General features: G+C 46.2%; 1 protein-coding gene across 1 annotated transcript in view; it reads left to right on the top strand.

The window, feature by feature from the left end:
- The window catches only part of ABCF3 (ATP binding cassette subfamily F member 3), a 97,042-nt gene extending 76,972 nt beyond the window's left edge, over positions 1-20,070 (top strand). Inside the window, exons 7-21 of the mRNA XM_069726970.1 lie at positions 9,264-9,530; positions 12,861-12,941; positions 13,023-13,082; positions 13,480-13,536; positions 13,907-13,929; positions 14,023-14,078; positions 14,163-14,363; positions 14,477-14,553; positions 14,638-14,682; positions 14,770-14,902; positions 16,212-16,300; positions 16,590-16,681; positions 18,084-18,216; positions 18,318-18,405; positions 19,076-20,070. Of these exons, the coding sequence (XP_069583071.1) occupies positions 9,264-9,530; positions 12,861-12,941; positions 13,023-13,082; positions 13,480-13,536; positions 13,907-13,929; positions 14,023-14,078; positions 14,163-14,363; positions 14,477-14,553; positions 14,638-14,682; positions 14,770-14,902; positions 16,212-16,300; positions 16,590-16,681; positions 18,084-18,216; positions 18,318-18,405; positions 19,076-19,234 (1,561 nt within the window). The 3' untranslated portion in view covers positions 19,235-20,070. The remainder of the gene's footprint in view (positions 1-9,263; positions 9,531-12,860; positions 12,942-13,022; positions 13,083-13,479; positions 13,537-13,906; positions 13,930-14,022; positions 14,079-14,162; positions 14,364-14,476; positions 14,554-14,637; positions 14,683-14,769; positions 14,903-16,211; positions 16,301-16,589; positions 16,682-18,083; positions 18,217-18,317; positions 18,406-19,075) is intronic.
- The last annotated feature ends 1,034 nt before the right edge of the window (positions 20,071-21,104 follow it).

The raw sequence follows: 21,104 nt of genomic DNA, 5'->3' as shown, positions 1-21,104 counted from the left end.
GAAGAAAGTCAGAGATCGAGCAGCTGAGTATCCAGAGAGAAGTTCTCAGTCTTCTGGAGAAGAAAGTCTTACAGGAAGTTCCGCAACAGGAAGAGACGAGGGGTTTTTATTCTCCGCTCTTTCTTCGAACAAAGCCGGACGGAACTTTCAGAGTAATTATAAATTTGAAACAACTAAACAGATACCTGGTGATAGAAAAATTCAAAATGGAGACAATAAAATCATGTGTCAGATCCCTTATCCCGTCTTGTTTCATGACTGTTATAGACTTAAAGGACGCATACTATCATGTGCCAATCCATCCGGATTTCCGGAAATATCTCAGGGTTGCAGTAATGATACAAGGGGAACTGAAACATTACCAATACAGGGCTCTTCCGTTTGGTCTAGCCATTGCCCCGAGAGTATTCACAAAATTAATGGCGGAAGTAATGGCCCATATAAGGGAACAAAACATATTGATTGTGCCTTATCTGGACGACCTCCTAGTGATGGGCAGTTCCTCTCTACATTGCAGCCAGCAGCTAAACAGAGTGATGGTAGCCCTATCGAATCTAGGATGGTTTTTGAACCTGGAAAAATCCAGGCTTATCCCATCTCAAGTACAGTTGTACTTGGGGATAGTAATAGACTCAACAAAGCAAGAGTGTCGTCTGCCGGAAGAAAAAGTATCCAACATGATACATCTAGTGAATCAGTTGAGTATCTCTCCTCTGATCTCTCTAAGGAGAGCCATGTCCATACTGGGGTCAATGACATCCTGTATCCCAGCGGTACAGTGGGCTCAGAGCCACTCGAGAGATCTCCAGTGGGAAATACTAGAGGCGGTATCCCACGCAGGAGGAAATTTAGAAAAGCAATTAAAAATATCCTCTCGGACAAAAACTTCCTTAGCTTGGTGGACAGACCCGTCCAATCTCAGGAGGGGGGTTCCATGGGTATGGCCGGTCTCGATAATCCTGACCACAGACGCAAGTCCTTGGGGGTGGGGGGCCCACCTTGGTCAGTAGAAGAAAAAGACCTTACTTCAAACATGAAGGAGCTTTTAGCAGTTCAGTACGCCATCAATCATTTTTTAACATCCCTCCGTTCCCACCACGTGAGAGTACTGACGGACAACAGGGTGGTAGTAGCATATTTAAACCATCAGGGAGGGACGAGGTCTCAATCCCTAATGAAAGTGACAAATTTCATCATGTCACAAGCAGAAGCCAACTTGTCCTCCCTGACAGCCCTTCACATAAAAGGGTCAGAAAATCAAACTGCAGATTTTCTAAGCAGAACCCAATTAAAACAGGGGGAATGGGAGTTAAATACAAGAATATTCAAACGCATAGTGGATCTTTGTGGGGCCCCGGATATAGATCTATTTGCAAACAATCAAAATCGGAAAACGGAGGCCTTCTGCTCGATAGATCCTCGGGGGAGTCCAGTGGCTATAGACGCGTTGTTAATTCCATGGAAATTCCATCTAGCTTATGTGTTTCCTCCGATAGCTCTAATTCCCTTAGTCTTGAAGAAAATCAGGGAGGACAGAGCCAAAGTGATATTGATAGCCCCGTTCTGGCCGAAAAGAGTATGGTTCCCATGGCTACGCCTAATGTCCATAGCGGATCCATGGGTACTCCCAGATATCCCAGACCTTCTGCATCAAGGGCCAGTGAATCACCCACAAATAAAAAGTTTACATATGACGGCCTGGCTTTTGAAAGGGAACTGTTAACAAAAAGGGGGTTTTCTTCAAATCTAATTTCTACCCTGCTGGCTAGTAGAAAACCTGTAACTACCAAAGCATACGGCAAGGTCTGGAAAAAGTTCCTATCCACATCAGCAGTTACTCTATCAGATCAGATGCCAATCCAGGAAATTCTAGAATTTCTACAAAAAGGATTAGAGAAAGGCCTGGCAACAAACACCCTGAAAGTTCAGATTGCAGCATTGGGTGCCCTTTATAATCAGGATTTGGCGGGGAATCACTGGGTAAAAAGATTTATTAGAGCATCTACTAGGTCCAGACCAGTTATACATCTCACCGCTCCTCCCTGGGACCTGAACTTAGTCCTTTCAGCACTAACTAAGGCGCTGTTCGAACCTTTATCTCAGGCTTCACTAAAAATAATATCTTGGAAAACCTGTTTATTGGTGGCCCTAACCTCAGCTCGCAGGATTAGTGATCTGCAGGCCTTATCAGCCTACCCACCTCTAACACAAATATTAGATGACAGAGTAATCCTCAAAACTGACCCTTCTTACCTTCCCAAAGTGGCGTCAAAATTCCACAGATCTCAAGAGATAGCGTTACCATCTTTTTGCCCCAATCCAAAAAACAAAAAAGAGGAGGCTCTACACACACTAGATGTAAAGAGATGTCTAACACACTATCTATCAGCCACAAGGGAGTGTAGAAAAGGGAGGGCTCTGTTTGTCTGCTTTCAGGGACCAAATAAGGGTCACAAGGCATCGAAAGCCACGTTGGCGAGGTGGGTAAGAGATGCCATCAAGATGTCATATACCTCTTCCGGAGAACAAGCTCCGGACACAATTAAGGCTCATTCAACCAGGTCGGTGGCAACCTCTTGGGCTGAACGTGGTGGAGCATCAATAGATCAAATATGTAGAGCAGCCACTTGGTCTTCCCCCTCTACATTCTTCAAGCACTATCAGCTTAATCTATCTTCTCCCTCAGACTTAACTTTTGGTAGGAGAGTTCTTGAGGCAGTGGTCCCACCCTAAAATTTTCATTCTTTGAAATTCTCTTGTTAGTGCCGTCATGGGGTAAGAGAATATCGTAGTTACTTACCGATAACGGTATTTCTCTGATCCCATGACGGCACCTGTATATTCCCTCCCTTCACGTATGGGTGTCCACACTACTTATAAATTAAGTCACGAGGTGTGCATAAAAAAAAAAAAAATAAAAAAAATGTGTGTGTGTATATATATATATATATATATATATATATATATATATATGTATGTGTGTATATATATATATATATATATATATATATATATATATATATATATATATATATATATAGGAGCTTATATAAGTTATACAGTTATATTTTGTTGTGTAAAAATAACCAATTAAGTTACAGCAGAAAATCCCTGCAAGGCTCTGTAAACCAACTGAGGTGGAGGAGAGGTCCCGCCTTTTTAACCTGTGGGTTTCCTGTCCCTGAGGGCGGATCCCTCTCTCGTTAGTGCCGTCATGGGATCAGAGAAATACCGTTATCGGTAAGTAACTACGATATTTCTGGACGAAGGAGCGACGGATTCTTTCATGTTCTGATCTCCCCGAACCAACAACAGGCGAGCACGGGAGTTTTACCTCTCCGTATCCTCTCCTGCGACGTGGGATGCCACTGCCTGAGCTGACTTTTGGGGCGACGGGCCCCTTCAAGGGCACCGATCTCCCCCCTGTTTTACAGACAAGCACTGGAGTGTCACCTCCAGTATCCTCTTCTGCAGCCAGGCCTTATTGCCGGACATCTGCCCTGCCCACCAGGTCTCACCCTCGGCTGTTCAGAGGCACTATCCCACCGTGGCGTCCGTGCAGCCTCCCACTGCATCACCACTGAAAAAGCGGATGATGGAAGGAGGCGGACGATTCCTCTCCACCCCCCTTTTAAGGGGACGGTGGATGGAGGCTCCCCTAACCCTGCACCGTCCTATCTACCTTGAATCCTACATCAGGCTGGTACAGGAGATCCGAGATTTTCAGGCCTTCCCCCCTCCATAGGAGTAAGTGCAGATAAGGGGTCGTGTTTTCCGGCGTTTTGGGAGGGCTCCATGGCGGTAAGGGCTCCGCGGCGCCTTTCCAGTGGTCCGCTGGTGCACGCCGGCTGAAGCCAAAAATTTAGTCCCCGGCTTCGGCCTAGTACAGGCCGCATCCCGGTAAGCCCCGCCCACGCTCGCGTCATTTTTGCGGCTCCGCCTCCGATCCTGGCGCTTCTCGCTCCCTGCGAGACTACCCCACAAACTCTCGGCAGCCATCTTCCCTCTGCACAGCAGCGCCGGCCAGCTTCTTCCACACGCCAGCAGCTCTGGAGGTTCTTTTACACGCCACTTATCCGACTTGCGGGGCACAGGACCTGGGTAAGGAGACGGCACTAAGTGCTCCCCTGCAGCATTACCCCTCAGCTTCCACTAGCAGCCTCTTTTTTTCTCATATTGGGGTAAAACATGTCGCAGTCAAGGGTGAAAAAGACCACTAAGGTACATACCACCTTTTTTACTGCGTGTACCACTTGCCAGGCTCCTCTCCCTCGGCCTCAAAGCTCCCCACTCTGCCCTGCCTGTGATGCCCAATGTGCCCAGGAGCCCTCCGCCGCTACCGACCCCAGTGTATCTAGCCCCCCTGAGTGGGCCGCGTCACTGTCACAATCCATGGCTTTGCTAGCCAAAGCGATTGAATCCCTTCATGATCCCTCTGGGGAGCGGGGCGTTCGTTTTCCTGGGTTGAGACCCCTCTATAACAGGAGAATCATCGGCCAGCAGGGGCCATTCTCACCCGAAAGAGGTACGACCATCCAAAAAGCGGATCCGCACTACCTCTCCTGAGCATTCACCACACCATTCAGCCTCTGGTAGCTCCACTTCTCGCTCACCCTCTCCAGGGGCTCGAAGCGATCACGACTCTGAGTATGAGTCTGAGGCGTCCCTGGACCCGGATTCTCCGGAGTTCCGATCAACTGTTGACTCCCTCATTGAGGCTGTCAATCATGCGCTAAAGGTTAATGATGACCCTAATTCAGCTCCAGATCATGCAGTTTCCTTTACGAGAACCAAGCGATCCCATAAGGTGTTCGCCTCCCAACCAGACTTCCTAGAGATAGTTCGGCGGCACAGGGAGCGACCGGATAAACGCTTTACGGGTAAAAAGGCCCTGGAATCAAAGTATCCCTTTTCCGCAGATCTGGTCAAAGATTGGACGGAACCACCGCTGGTAGATCCTCCGGTATCGCATTTGGCTACCAAAATACTTTTATCAGTACCTGACGGGGCTTCAATCAAAAATCCCACAGAACGCCAGTTAGATTCTCTGGCGCGCTCAGTGTATGAAGCCTCAGGTTCCTCCCTATCTCCCTCCTTCGCTGCGGCATGGGTCGCCAAAGCAATGGTTTTCTGGGCAGATGCCCTTGCAAAATCCATTCAGGGCCAGGCTCTTCCATCTGAGGCGGCGGACCTCGCCAAACAAATTGCTATGGCTGCAGATTATGTGATGTACACGTCATTAGACCCAGCGGACTGTGCGGCAACCGCAGCTTCAAACGCCATCACCATCAGGAGAGCTATTTGGCTTAGAGAGTAGCGTGCGGATTCCTCCTCAAAAAAAGTCTCTGATTTCCCTTCCCTTTCAGAGCGGACGTCTTTTTGGAGAAAAATTGGACCAGCTTATTTCCGATGCTACAGGAGGGAAAAGCAAGTTCCTTCCTCAACACAGGCCTAAAGCTGCATTTCAGCGCCAACAACATTTTCGTGTTCGCCCCTTTCGCAGTAGCCCTTTCTGGTCCAACTCCACAGCATCGTCCAGATCTGATCGATCTACACGCACAGACAGAGACTCTCTGCCTTCTTATAGACCGAAGCAGTCCTGGCGAAGGAAACTTAGACAACCCAGAACCAGAGGTTCCAGGCCTTCCAGATTTCCTTCACAGTGACTTGGGGGGCATCCCAGTTGACACCAGAGAGGTAGGCGGACGCCTGCTTCTTTTTCGACACGTCTGGCTTTCCGTCATCCACGACGAATGGGTCAGAGACCTGGTGTCTCCTGGTTACAAAATAGAATTCTCCGCCTCACCTCCAGCACGTTTTTTTTCCCTCTCGTCTCCCAGGTTCAGGAGCTCAGTCTCGCGCTCTTCACTGCGCCATCGAATCCCTCCGCCAAAACGGGGTCATCGTTCCGGTTCCGGAACACGAGAGATTCAGAGGTTTTTACTCAAACCTCTTCGTCGTGCCAAAAAAGGATGTGACGGTGCGCCCCATTTTGGACCTGAAGCTCCTAAACAAGTACGTAAAAGTACGGCACTTCAGGATGGAATCCCTCCGGTCGGTCATCTCCTCGATGGAGAGAGGCGAGTTCCTAGCATCAATAGACATCAAAGATGCTTCTCTTCATATCCCAATCTTTCCGTCACATCAAAGGTTCCTCCATTTCACCATCCTAGAGGACCATTTTCAATTCACGGCCTTTCTCTTCGGTCTTGCCACTGCGCCCAGGGTATTCCCAAAGGTCATGGCGTTTGTCATAGCCATTCTACACTCCCGGGGAGTGGTCGTGTTGCCATACTTAGACGACCTCCTAATCAAAGGTCCGTCTTATCATGCCTGCGAAGCAAGCGTCTGCATTACGTTGGATTCCCTTTCGCGCCTGGGCTGGGTAATCAGCTTGGACAAGTCCTCCCCTGTTCCAGCTCGACGGATCTCTTTCCTAGGCATGATCCTGGACTCGTCCAAGGGGCTGGTTTTACTTCCTCGGTCCAAGGCCCAAGCGCTTTAGCAGGGAGCCCGGACGCTCTCGCCCCTGTCTGCAGTCCATTCGGTTTGCCATGAAGATCCTGGGGAAGATGGTGGCCGCAATGAAAACGGTACCCCTCTGCTCAACTGCATCTATGTCCCCTCCAACAGGCCCTTAACTCTCGACCGGCCATGTCCTCTGCCCCCACAGATCAGACAAGTGCTCAAATGGTGGACTTTGGAATCATCTCAACCAGGGGAGATCTTTTCTCCCGATCCATTGGCTGGTGGTGACTACCGACGCCAGTCTCCTCGGTTGGGGAGCGGTGTTTCACCACCACACTGCCCAGGGGCGTTGGACGATTTGGGAGTCGAAACTTCCCATAAACATCTTGGAGATCCGAGCTATCAAATTTGCCCTCAGACGTTTTCATTTCCTGCTCGCGGGTCACCCAATCCGAATTCAATCGGACAACGTCACAGCGGTGGCGTACATAAACCATCAAGGGGATACCCTCAGCAGAGCGGCGATGCAGGAAGTCTCCCAAATTCTTGGTAGGGCCGAGACCAACCACTCCACCATTTCTGCAGTGCACATTCCAGGCGTCGAGAACTGGGCGGCGGACTTTCTCAGCCGTCAGGGTCTCGCCTCAGGGGAGTGGGAACTCCATCCAGAGGTTTTTCAACAAATCTGCCTTCGCTGGGGAACTCCGGACGTGGACCTGATGGCGTCCAGACTGAACGCCAAGGTCCCCAACTTCATAGCACGTTCTCGGGATCGGCTGTCGGGGTGGATGCACTGATATCCCCATGGCCCCGGTTTCAATTCCCGTACGTATTCCCTCCACTTCCTTTTGTTGCCGAAAGTGATCCGAAAAATCAAGATGGAGGGGGTTATGGTGATTCTTATCGCCCCGGATTGGCCACGTCGCGCATGGTATGCGGAGCTCGTTTATCTCGTATCCGACGTCCCCTGGTTGTTACCAGACCGCCCAGATCTGCTTCGCCAAGGACCGACCTTCCACCAGAGCTCAGGGGCCCTACGTTTAACGGCGTGGCTGTTGAAACCTGGATCCTAACTCAAGCAGGTTTCCCAGCCCCAGCAGGTCATCGCCACCATGATCCGCGCTCGCAAGACGTCTTCCGCTCGCATCTATCACCGCACCTGGAAAGTTTTCTTCTCATGGTGCAAGCTCCGCGGTCGCCCTCCTCTTGTTTTCTCCATTCTGGAATTTTTCCAGTCCGGCTTGGATTCTGGCCTGGCGCTCAGTTTCCTCAAGGGTCAGATCTCAGCGTTATTGGTGTTGTTTCAGCGCAAGATTGCTGCTAACTTGCAAGTCAGGACCTTTATTCAAGAGGTCTCCCACGACGTACCCCCCTACAGAATGCCGTTAGAGACCTGGGATCTCAATTTGGTCCTGAGTGTCCTTTAGGAATCTCCGTTTGAACCTCTGCAGGATGTCTCGCTGACCATCCTCTCCTGGAAGGTTGCCTTCCTTGTGGCAGTAACATCTATCAGGCGCGTCTCAGAGTTGGCCGCACTATCCTGCCGGGCACCTTTCCTTTCCTTCCATCAGGACAAAGAAGTCCTACGCCCATCTCCGGCTTTTCCTCCCTAAGGTGGTTTCATCCTTCCACCTTAATGAATATATCATTCTTCCCTCCTTCTGCCCACAGCCGAGTTATAGGGTCGAAAAGGCCCTTAACACCTTGGACGTGGTACGGGCCCTCAGGAGGTGCATTTCTAGGACTGCTCCCTTCCGCAAATCGGACTACCTCTATGTGCTCCCGGAGGGTCACAGAAAGGGTTCCGCCGCTTCTAAAGCCACGATAGCCAGATGGATCGATCAGCTATCCAAGAATCTTATCGGGTCAGGGGCAGATCTATCCTGGCGGGGATTAGGGCACACTCTACTTGGTCGATGGGTGCTTCCTGGGCCATTCGGCACCAGGCAACGGCGGAGCAAGTTTGCAAGGCCGCAACATGGTCTAGCCTGCATACTTTCACAAAGCACTACAATGTCCACACTCAGTCTTCCGCGGATGCAGCCCTTGGCAGACGTATTCTGCAGGCGGCCGTTGTACATTTATAGTCAGATGGTACACAGTTATTTGGTTGAATTGTTCCCCTCCCAGGGACTGCTTTGGGACGTCCCATGGTCCTGTGTCCCCCAATGTAGCGAAGGAGAAATAGGGATTTTTGTGTACTCACCGTAAAATCCTTTTCTCCGAGCCACTCATTGGGGGACACAGCACCCACCCTGTTAGCCTTATGGCTCGTTACCTTTTTGGTCCTTGACTTTCTCTGACATGTTATACTTTAATGTTATGTAATATATTGTTATTAATCTCCTACTGCTTTTGCACTGAACTGGGTCTCTGGAAGCCAACATGAGGGTGTATACTGCAGGGGAGGAGCTAACTCTTTTTGTCTCAACTTAGTGTCAGCCTCCTAGTGACAGCAGAATAACACCCATGGTCCTGCGTCCGCCAATGTGTGGCTTGGAGAAAAGGATTTTACGGTGAGTACACAAAAATCCCTATATTTACTAATTTCGACTTTATTTGTATATATCAAAAGTGCAAAAATTGCCCTGAATATCACAGCAGCAAAATGGGGAGAAACCTCCTGGCGGTGAAAGTGTTAAATGACTGCATATGAGCATTAAAGAATTGCAAATGGATTCATAGTTCACTTTATTTGTATTCTGCTCCTATAATGCGTAGTACATTGGACATTGATTGGATCCTATAAGCTTGTATATTGTATGCTCATTCATTCTCTCCTTTCCTTATCTCAGGGTCTTACTAACAGGCGCTGAGTTGCATTTGGCAGCAGGTCGGCGCTTTGGTTTAGTAGGCAGAAATGGTTTGGGTAAGACAACGTTGCTGAAGATGCTTGCAAGTCGCAGTCTTCGAGTTCCCTCACACATCAGCATCCTACATGTGGAGCAAGAGGTGGCAGGTGATGATACCCAGGCCTTACAAAGCGTCCTAGAGTGTGACACATTACGGGAGAATCTTCTGAAAGAGGAGAAAGAACTGAATGCCCGAATCAGTGCTGGAAAGTAAGTGAACATCAACGTTAACGAGGGCAGTTTTAAAGGATCGTTATAACTTTGATTCCTAAAACTTCTGCTACGTATACTGACCAGTATATTGTCAAAGAACAGGACTAAAGTGGCGCTCACCCGAACAGCGGCTTTTTAAAATACTGGACAATTCTAATGAGTAGTAGTCTGGCATGAAGTATAGTAAAGTGACGGCCTTTTTACACACTATTTATTCCCTTTTGGACATTGTCCCTTCTTTTTATACACGTTCATCGTCTGATGCAAAAATCATACAACAGAGACATACTAGTCACGTGCTAATAGTGCCGTGGATCTATAGGAATAGGGCTAGAGCCAATTCTAATACATTGTAACATGCATCACAGCAATATAGCTAGACATGAAGAACACTAATAACAGATCAGAGAAAAGCGCTCGGGTCATTCCAAAAGATTTTGGTGTTTTTGTCTTTATAAATGTCTGCCCCTTGTCTTGCCATTATATAAATAATTTCCCACGTGGAAAGAAAACAAAGTACATATACTTGTGTATAAGCCGAGTTTTTCATCACATTTTTTTTGTGCTAAAAATGTCCCCCATCGGCTTATACACAAGTCAATTGTCCCAGAAAGCCAGCGGGAGAGGGGGAGCAGTGAAGCAGCGGGTGACAGAGGCAGGAGCCGTTGTCTGTGGCTAAAGCCTGTGCCTCTGCTAAAGAGAATTGAATATTCATTTCTCTTATAGCGTGCACATAGACAGCTGCACCTGCCGGCTTCCAGAAGGCATCCTACTCGCCCTCCTGCGCTCCCTGCATCTCGATGGTTCCATTGCCACCAGCTCTTCCTATGTCGAGCCATGACGTGGTACTACTCATTAAGGTAATGAATATGCACGCATCTCCACTCCCATAGGTGTGGGTGAATATTCATTACCTTAATGAGCGGTACCATGTGATCACTCGGCACAGGAAAAGCTGCTGGAAGCCAGAATGAGATGCTGCGAGGGCGCGCTGGAGGGTGAGTAGGATGTGTTTTGTTTTTGTTTTTTGTAATAGGAAGCATGCAACGGGGGAGCCATGCATACAATGACAGGGACGGGGGAGCCATGCTTACAATGACAGGGACGGGGGAGCCATGCTTACAATGACAGGGACGGGGGAGCCATGCATACAGTGACAGGGACCGGGGAGCCATGCATACAAGGACAGTGACCGGGGAGCCATGCATACATTGACACGGATGGGGAGCCACTCATACAATGACATGGACAGGGGAGCCATGCATACAAGGACGGGGGAGCCGTGCATACAAGGATAGGAACGGGGGAGCCATGCATACAAGGACAGGGACGGGGGAGCCATGCATATAAGGATGGGGGAGCTATACGTACAAGGACAGGCAGGGATAGGGGAGCCATGCTTACAATGACAGGGACGGGGGAGCCATGCATACAGTGACAGGGACCGGGGAGCCATGCATACAAGGACAGTGACCGGGGAGCCATGCATACATTGACACGGATGGGGAGCCACTCATACAATGACATGGACAGGGGAGCCATGCATACAAGGACGGGGGAGCCGTGCATACAAGGATAGGAACGGGGGAGCCATGCATACAAGGACAGGGACGGGGGAGCCATGCATATAAGGATGGGGGAGCTATACGTACAAGGACAGGCAGGGATAGGGGAGCCATGCATACAATGACAGGGATGGGGAGCCATGCATACAATGACAGGGACGGTGGAGCCATGCATACAATGACAGGGACGGGGGAGCCATGCATACAATGACGGGGGAGCCATGCATACAATGATGTGGACGAGGGAGCCATGCATACAATGACGGGGACGGGGGAGCCATGCATACAATGACAGCGATGGGGGAGCCATGATTACAAGGACAGGGATGGGGATCCATGCATACAATGATGGGGACGCCATGCATATAAGGAAGGGGACGGGGGAGCCATGCATACGAGGACAGGACGGGGGAAGCCATGCATACAATGACAAGCAGGGATAGGGGAGCCATGCATACAATGACTGGGACGGAGGAGCCATGCATACAATGAAGGGGACGGGGGAGCCATGCATACAAGGACAGGAACGGGGGAGCCATGCATACAGTGACGGGGTCGGGGGAGCCATGCATACAATGAAAGGGACGGGGGAGCCATGCATACAAGGACAGGAACGGGGGAGCCATGCATACAGTGACGGGATGGGGGAGCCATGCATACAATGACGGGGACGGGGGAGCCATGCATACAATGACGGGGACGGGGGAGCCATGCATACAATGATGGGGACGGGGGAGCCATGCATACAATGACGGGGACGGGGGAGCCATGCATACAATGACGGGGACGGGGGAGCCATGCATACAATGACAGCGATGGGGGAGCCATGCATACAAGGACAGGGATGGGGAGCCATGCATATAATGACAGGGACGGGGGAGCCATGCATACAATGAAGGGGATGGGGGAGCCATGCATACAATGACAGCGATGGGGGAGCCATGCATACAAGGACAGGGATGGGGAGCCATGTATATGACAGGGACGGGGGAGCCATGCATACAATGAAGGGGACGGGGGAGCCATGCATACAATGAAGGGGACGGGGGAGCCATGCATACAATGACAGCGATGGGGGAGCCATGCATACAATGACAGGGATGGGGAGCCATGCATATAATGACAGGGACGGGGGAGCCATGCATACAATAAAGGGGACGGGGGAGCCATGCATACAATGAAGGGAATGGGGGAGCCATGCATACAAGACAGGCAGTGATAGGGGAACCATACATACAATGACAGGGATGGGGAGCCATGCATACAATGACAGGGACGGCGGAGCCACGCATACCAGGACAAGGGATGAGGGGACAATGCATACCCGGCTTATACTCGAGTCAATAAGCTTACTCAGTTTTTCGTGACAAAATTAGATGCCTCGGCTTATACTCGAGTATATACTGTATACAATGAGGTTTCTTGTTTCCTTAGTGAGCAGTTGGAAGAACTACAGGGACCACATTAGAAATCCCCTTAACATTTCTCTATCCTATTCTTTTTTTTCTGAAGCCACACCAGCCTATTTATCATTATTTTTTAAATTTGTCAAAAAAAAAATTTTTTTCTTGCTTCCTATGTGTCAAAATTTTGCTGTAAGTTGCAAATTCATTTCCTACAACAGTTTGGATACACAAAGATTAAACCAATGTATGACTTTGGGAAGAAGGCAATAATCAAGGCCATCTGTAGTGAAATGTGTAGATATGTATAATGTAAATTTAATGCCTGTATATTATTATTTGTTTCTTGTTGTCCACAGAGGAGACGGTTCAGAGAGCGTTCGCCTATCCGAGATCTACGGAAAACTGGAAGAAATAGAGGCAGACAAAGCACCTGCTAAGTACATCGTCCTAGTTGCTACATCTTATTTTCCCCTCAAATTTTTTTTTTCTTGATATTTAATATTTTTTCCCTTCATCAGAGCTTCTGTGATCCTTGCTGGATTGGGATTTAAGCACAATATGCAACAGCAGATGACCAAGTGAGTGGCACTAACCCTCTAATGCCTAATATTTGTTCTGGAATAATTTGTTTTCATTAGCAAGAAAGTTTTTTTTTTTTTTTTTTCATTCTTCCCCGGTGGTCATTTTTTTTTTTTTTTTTTTTTTTTTTTGGGGGGTTGTGTGAGGGGGAAAGCAGAGTTAATGGGCTCATCTAGCATACAGTAGCTCATTTTATACATATATAAAACAGAATATATATATATATATCTATATATATATATATATATATAGATATATATATATAGATATATATAGATATATATAATCTTTGCTTTTATTCATTGTATATCTCATAGTGATAATTGAATGTCATATTTCTTTTTAAGTGATTTTATAGTCCTCATTGAAACTTGTACCCATGTTTTTCTCTGTCAGAGAGTTTTCTGGTGGATGGCGTATGAGATTGGCATTGGCCCGGGCTCTGTTTGCCAGGTGCGGTATTACATATTTATTATGAAGCGATTACAAAAGGGTTAGTCCCTTTTCTGTACTTGTGTTATAAATTAACCCTTTCACATTTCTGATCTTCTCGGTCACTACAAACACTCACCATGTTTTATTATCGGGATCCAATTGCAAATTCCAGTTTCTTTCTTGTACTTAGACCATTGTAGAGAAAACTATGACATTGCAGTGGCTAGTTGGTGAGAAAGGGGATGCCATGAGATTTGTATACAGGTCACTGCTTATAAGGATCTAGTGATCATCAGCCATTAAATCCCTATTATGTGTGAAATGAAAATTTAAATGGAACAGTTATTAGCAATGCCTTTGTGTAAATGATCTTTTTCTCTGTATCTAGGCCTGACCTGCTTCTGCTTGATGGTAAATATTCTGCTAATTTCATTTCATTTTAATTGTTTAATTTTATGTATTTATTTTATAATCTTTTAACTTTTTTGTGTTACTTTTCTCCAGAACCTACCAACATGTTAGATGTGCGAGCCATCCTGTGGCTGGAAAACTATTTGCAGGTTAATAATAATCATGTGCTTTCCGTTCGTTTTTAGATGTGGAGAACAGAATGGATGTACCGTAATATGACGTTTTTCTTGCAGACCTGGCCTTCCACAATTCTAGTTGTCTCCCATGACCGTAATTTTCTGAATACAGTTGCGACTGATATTTTGCACCTGCATAGTCAACGCTTGGAGGCTTACCGTGGCAACTTTGAGAGCTTTTTGAAGACGAAGGAAGAGCGGCTAAAGAATCAACAGAGAGAGTATGAAGCACAGCAGCAGTATCGGGAACATATACAGGTGATCATATGAATCCTTTCTGGGGAAATCAATGAGTAGAAATTTATAGGATGTGTGTAATCGTTCCATGCGTTTAGTGTGCATTTGTACATTTGCACATTTTACTTTCCTAGGTGTTTATTGATCGATTTCGATATAATGCCAACCGGGCTTCTCAAGTGCAGAGTAAGATTAAACTTCTGGAAAAACTGTAAGTTTTCCCCTTGTGGAGGGTGGGTGGTGATCCGATGGGAAGCCACAGTTACCAATTTGAGTGCTTTGTTACTTCTTGTAGGCCAGAACTGAAGCCAGTAGACAAGGATTCTGAAGTGATATTAAGGTGGGCATCTGTCAAATTACTTTCTTCTCAAATTAGTCAGCCAGGTTTTGGGGGCTGATGAATAAAATAATTACTCTTTTCTGACAGGTTTCCTGATGGCTTTGAAAAGTTTTCTCCGCCAATTTTGCAGTTGGATGAGGTTGATTTTTGGTATTCTTCAAGTCAGCCAGTCTTCAAGAATCTGTCTGTCTCTGCAGATCTGGACTCTCGAATCTGCGTGGTAAGAGCCGATCTACCATGTATATAAAATTGTGTGTGTATGTGTGTATATATATATATATATCTATATCTATATCACTGTATTATCTTATTAGACGAAAATAAATCTGTTTCCTGAAATTTTGTTCACCATGATGTGTGAATCTATTCCATTGCCATCCTATTTATCTTCATATATATAAAAGGAGATGGTTCTGTTAAAATGATTTTAAAGAAATATCTTATTCATTCTAAAAATCCACATTTCTGTTATCTAAGAATGTCAGGAGTAAGACTGATTGCATTTTCCTAAAGATGTATAGTAATTCATATGCAAATTGCCTCTTAAAAGAAGAAGAGGTCTTGAACGCTAGCGCCAACTATTGGAAGTAGGAATCCTAAAAGTCAATATGAACCCTTGCTATATGACTTAGGATACGAGCCAAATCAGAATCTCAATTTGCAGACACTGTTTCCCCCTCATCAGTGCAAAGCATGAGACCTTATGTGGCTGTATGAGAGACCTCTGGCTGGGGCGTAAGGGGTAACATATTTCTGCTTGTGGAGAATGACATGCCTGAGTAAGGGGGCGTATAAGCCATGCAATTTTCATCTGGGAAATTAAATATGTAAATTGTATAGTAATTATTTCAATATTAATTAATATAAAACATTGTGTGGGGATGCCTATTAAGGAAAACTGTAAACCTGTACAACTGGTGGAACAAAAGAGAAATGAGAGAACAGTGGTCGCTGATAAAACTGTTGCTTAAAGAGAACCTGTCAGCAGATTTTGCCGCTATAAGATGCGGCCACCGCCTTTTGGGGCTTATGTATAGCATTCTGTAAGGGAAAGGTCAGAGAGGCCCGGCGCCTGCGCACTGCAGTACTTTACTCTGCCCTCAACAGGGCAGAGAAGTACGCCTTCGCAGGAGCGCGATGCTGGGGAGCGATGAAGAAGTAGGAGGGCAGCGTTGCAAGTAGATGGGAGGCGCCGGACACGGACCTGCAACACCCATCGGACCGGAACGCACTCCCCACCCCGGGTGAATATAATAAAACTTGCAGTTCAGACCAGAGGCTTATCTGCGTATTATAGAATGCTGTATATAAGCCCAAAAAGGTGGTGGCCCTATCTAATAGCGGCAAAATCTGCTGACAGGTTCCCTTTAATGACTGCTGTAACCTAACTGGCATGTGGACCCAGCTATAGGTGTAGGAGCCAGTAAGGAGGGCAGCTGCTGACCAGGGAGGACAAGAACAACATGCGTTGAATTTACAGGTCTGCTAAGTAGTGCTGATTTTCAGTCGCAACATGCTTCATTTTATAGGTAGGAGAGAATGGAGCAGGAAAATCCACAATGTTGAAGTTGTTACTGGGAGAATTGTCTCCGGTGCAGGGGATTCGACACGCACACAGGTTAGTGGCAATCGGCCAAGCTGTAGTGGAGTATGATCGTTGTTTTGTATGAGATTGCAAAAAACTGTGTAGTAAGGAGCATTGGAAGGTTATTAGTTGTGGCTAGACAGTCAGTATCATGTTTCTTTTTAATTTTGTTAGGAAATAAAGGCTCTCTTGATCGCTTCTCTTCATCACCATTTTGATATTGTCAGTCCAATGTTCATAAAGATTTGTCTTTCATACAATCTGGACTCTAAACATGCTGCTATACTACAGTAAATGTCTTTTCATTTTTCCAAACCACCAGGAATCTTAAGATCGGTTACTTCAGTCAGCATCATGTGGATCAGCTGGATCTGAACGTCAACTCAGTGGAGCTACTTGCAAAACGGTTCCCAGGTAAACCGGACATTCACTTCTAAGATGCTTCAAAATTCAACTGATCCGTATATGTCCTTCTCCAGTAAATAGGAAAAATGTTAGCACATACCTAAAATTCTCATAGCATTTTAAAAGGAAGAATGCTATGGAACAGGAGGAGCTTATCAGTTTATGTGCTCAACAGCAGAAATTGGATTGTATTCATTAAAATCCCTAGTGTTTGTATGAATGAGTCCAGTGGGTGGTCCTTATGTGAATGCCAACTATTTTTGCATTCTCAGTCATACTTGAAAGGCAGTCATTGAATAGGACCACCCACTGGACTAGAATGCATACAAACACTAGGGAATCTTTTCCAACAATCTTATATTTCATTCTGTTCAGCTTCTTATTCTGTATACTATGCTGTCCACAGATTAGACTGCATGTACAATGTGACAGGTTCCCTTTACAGTTTCTAAATAAAATGTCATGGCAGTCTGCATATGACTCTGCAAGGACGTTTTAGAATGTCTTCACAGAGCCAGGAGGAGAAGGCAGAGAAGGTTTATTATGGTCTCTGCCTTCTTGATCTGTGCATACAGTTCATGTAACAGGAAAAATCTGCAATAAAATACATTTATGGTATGGGTGCCACAATATGTAAAATGAAGAAATAAAGCTATCTGTAGTTTGTAGCCTCACCCCAATTATAACTATTTATCCCATATAGAAAAATAAATGTAATGGGAAGGGACAAATAATTTAATTGGCACTTCATACTATTAGGGTATGTTCACACAGGACTTTTTTGCTGCGTTTTTTTATGCTAATTTTCAGCTGCTTTTTACAGTACCAGCAAAGCCTATGAGATTTCAGAAATCTCATGCACACACATTGGTTTTTTGTTTGATCAGTATTTTGTGCTTTGCTGCGTTTTTTTGACATAGAGCATGTCACTTCTTTCAGCGTTTTTGCTGCGTTTTTTCACCCATTGACTTGAATGGGTGTTGAAAAAAACGCAGCAAAAACGCAGGTATCATTATTTGCTGCGTTTTTGCTGCTGAAAATCCAAGAACATTAGCCTGGAAAAAGAGAAAAAAAAACTAATTTGCCTCTTCGTCCGGTCCAGTGGCATGGTTGCGCCTCTTAACTGAACTGTGCACTTCCCATGCTGCAAGCAGAGACCACTGTGCCTCTGACCCATCGGGGGCGCACACAGGGAAAGCGAAGCTGGCGGATTAAAACGCTCCAGTGATCCGCGCAGCACTTGCAAGTTCTATAGCAAAGAATTTGTAGCAACATCTCTGAAGAGGCAATTTGCGTATTAGCATTTATGTGGCACCCAATTCTGAATTGCAGGTACCACCCTGATGTCCTAGAGTCAGTATATGAACAGATTCTGTTCCTTATTCTGCTGCATTGTTTCCATCTTTTCCAGGTAAAGTAGAGGAGGAATATCGCCATCAGCTTGGCAGTTACGGGATATCTGGTGAACTTGCAGTACGGCCTGTAGCTAGTTTGTCCGGAGGCCAAAAGAGTCGTGTGGCGTTTGCACAAATGACAATGCTTTAGTAAGTTACCGTGACTTCTGCTTCTTTTTATAGTGGACATTCTATATTTCTATAGAGGGGAAAATGGTTATTACATTTCCTTCCTTTTTTTTTTTCGTCAGTCCAAACTTTTACATTCTGGATGAGCCGACCAATCACCTTGATATGGAGACGATTGAAGCTTTGGGAAGAGCACTGAATAAATTCCGGGTTGGTTCTTTTACCCTTTCCTCCTACTTTCTGCATATGATAAGACTTACTTATACATGTGTTTAAAATATGATCTTTTGTCATAGACACAAGTATGACACACCGTATTGGTGATACTAGACACCTGGATGATGGGGCTCTACATTAATGTTCATTCTGACAGTCCATATGTTCTGGTGTTTCAGAAAGTAGAACATTTGCTGCAGAGGGGTATTCCTGGTGCCACTGGTGTACATTCATATGCCACAGCAAATACCAGACAATTATGTGTATATAATTATATATAAATTTATTTATTTAATGTTGTTCCTAATCCTAGTTCTGTTCTGCCTGAAGAGATCTGTTGAGCCTTACCATGCAGTTGCCAAAACTAGGATGCCATTAAAATAAGGAAGTATAAAGCTTTCCCCTAGGCCTGGGCTACACTGTGACTTTTTCTAGCATTACTGATTGATTTTAACTATTAAGTGGCAGCTACAGTCAATCCGATTGCATACAACTTAATGTATTGCTTTGGACTGCAGCTCTAGCAAAGTAGCTAAAATCTATCAGTAGTGCTGCAGAAGGTCGCAGTGTAGCCCAGGCCTTAGAAGTACATTTTCCTTTCTGATTCTTTGCTTTGCGTGTTTAGCCTAGTATTCAAGTTCCATTTGTTATATCCTTTCTCTAGGGAGGAGTAATCCTGGTTTCCCACGATGAGCGATTCATCCGCCTTGTTTGTCACGAGCTATGGGTCTGTGAGAATGGCGGCGTGACTCGAATCGAGGGAGGTTTTGATGAATACCGGGACATCTTGCACGAGCAGTTCCGCAAGGAGGGCTTCCTATAGTGAACTCTACCGGAGTTTGCCGACGCTCTTGGTGTCCTGTACATACGGATAGTCTAACCTTGGAGCAAAGCAGATGTTCTACAAAGATGGGCCCTAGGACACTACAGCCAATGAGACTGTTCTAGCCGTGGGAAGATATTTATTACTCCACCAGTAAAGACTGGGCAGAGATGGCAGTTTATGTTGTTGCATGCTCTGCTGCACATTGTCATGTAATTCCTGTGCCTAACCCACTTTTCTACTGTCCCCTTGTCTTACAGCAGGTCCGAGCTCGCATACGATTCTCTGCCATTATTTATTTCAAGTGTATATCAAAGGTCTGATTCTCATCATGTAACACTGCAGACGGACAATGATTTTTATTGCAGAAAATGTTTGTATTTTAACGTCATAACGTCTTGTTCCTGCAGTATGCGGTCATCCCTCATTAGTCATGGATTGATATATGGTGTAATATAATGGTGGGAGTATATGATGTGTAAGACTCTTGTGCTTGTTAAGTTGTGGGAACGTCTTCATCTCACAATATACTCCTCTTAAGACAGCAGCCAAGGATTATGTTCCTGTGAGTCAGTTATGTACCGATACTGCTTGTCCTCTGTATTGGCAGAATGGTCTCCTCCCCGAGTCCTTTCGACAAGTTTTTATTCTCCCTGTCTGCAGTAGCCCTGTTTTATCCCGGAGGTCATGACACAGTTGATGACCAGCTCTTGCTCCATAGTAGTGTGCAGTCAGCATGTTGCTCAATGTAGACCACCATCTCTTGCTTCCTGTTAAGTTATTAGTGGTGCCAAGAAATGGAGACTAACCGGATGTAAATAAAGAGCAGAATCCTATTTCTTGTGTCTTATCTAACTTTTGTTGCTTGGAGTTACTTACTTTCCACCAGAGAATAGTCCCGAAGGTGAATAAATTGTATTTATTTCTCTAATTACTAATAGCACTGTGCCCCCCCCCCCTCACATTCCCTCCTTAGGCAGAATAGGTCTCATGCTTAATACCTGACGGGTGCCTTGGTGACTTTCCAGTCCAGCGTGCAGCATTGTTTGTCAAGGCCCAATGCAGATATGAAAGATGCTGCCCAACCCTTTTATAGATAATCTGTCAGCTGGTCTGTGTAATCTGAAAGCAGCATGATGTAGGGGCAGATAAACTGATTTTATTAACACCTGCAGCCCAATAAGTGACACATTGCTGGAATCAGGCTATCAGCTGGATGCTATCACTGCAGGACTAAGGCCGCTTTCACACTTCCTTCTTTGTAGCCCCGTCGAGATACGTTGTTTTTTGAGAAAACAGGATCCTGCATTTTCTCATAGACTTGTATTAGCGACGGATGCCCACACGTTTGTCCGTCGTGCACTGGATCCTGGGGAATTTGACGGACCGTCATTTGGAACGTTTTTTGTCTGCAGTAGGAAAACGTTCCCCGACGCCTCCTGCGGCATACATCGTTGCACAGAATGGGAGCCTATAGACACTGGATCCTGCGCACACTGTGAAACTCAGGAATCCAGTGACGGATGCAGTTTTTACATCTGAGCATGCCTGGAAGCATTTTCCAATCTCTCTCTTTCTCTCTCCCATCCCTCCCCCTTTCTCTCCCCCTCTCCTCAGCCCGGGACTCATGCGACGCATCCGTCATAACACTGGATGCGTTGCACACGTTTTCCTCTAATTTTGCAACGTCCGTCGTTACGTCAGTTCACTGCACTCTGACACAGGATGACCGACGGAAGTGTGAAAGAAGTCTAAAAGTGTCGTACTTCCTAGTCAACTGCTCTGTGTAACCCGCCACCATCAACTTTCTATCAATGCATAGTATACACAGAAAGCTGGCAATAGGTGGTGTGAGGTCAGCAGGCAGAGA

The sequence above is a fragment of the Ranitomeya imitator genome, chromosome 5, assembly GCF_032444005.1.
Source record: "Ranitomeya imitator isolate aRanImi1 chromosome 5, aRanImi1.pri, whole genome shotgun sequence".
NCBI lineage: Eukaryota > Metazoa > Chordata > Amphibia > Anura > Dendrobatidae > Ranitomeya > Ranitomeya imitator.
Note: the sequence above shows the minus strand (reverse complement) of the source record. Positions and strands in the feature narration are given on the sequence as shown.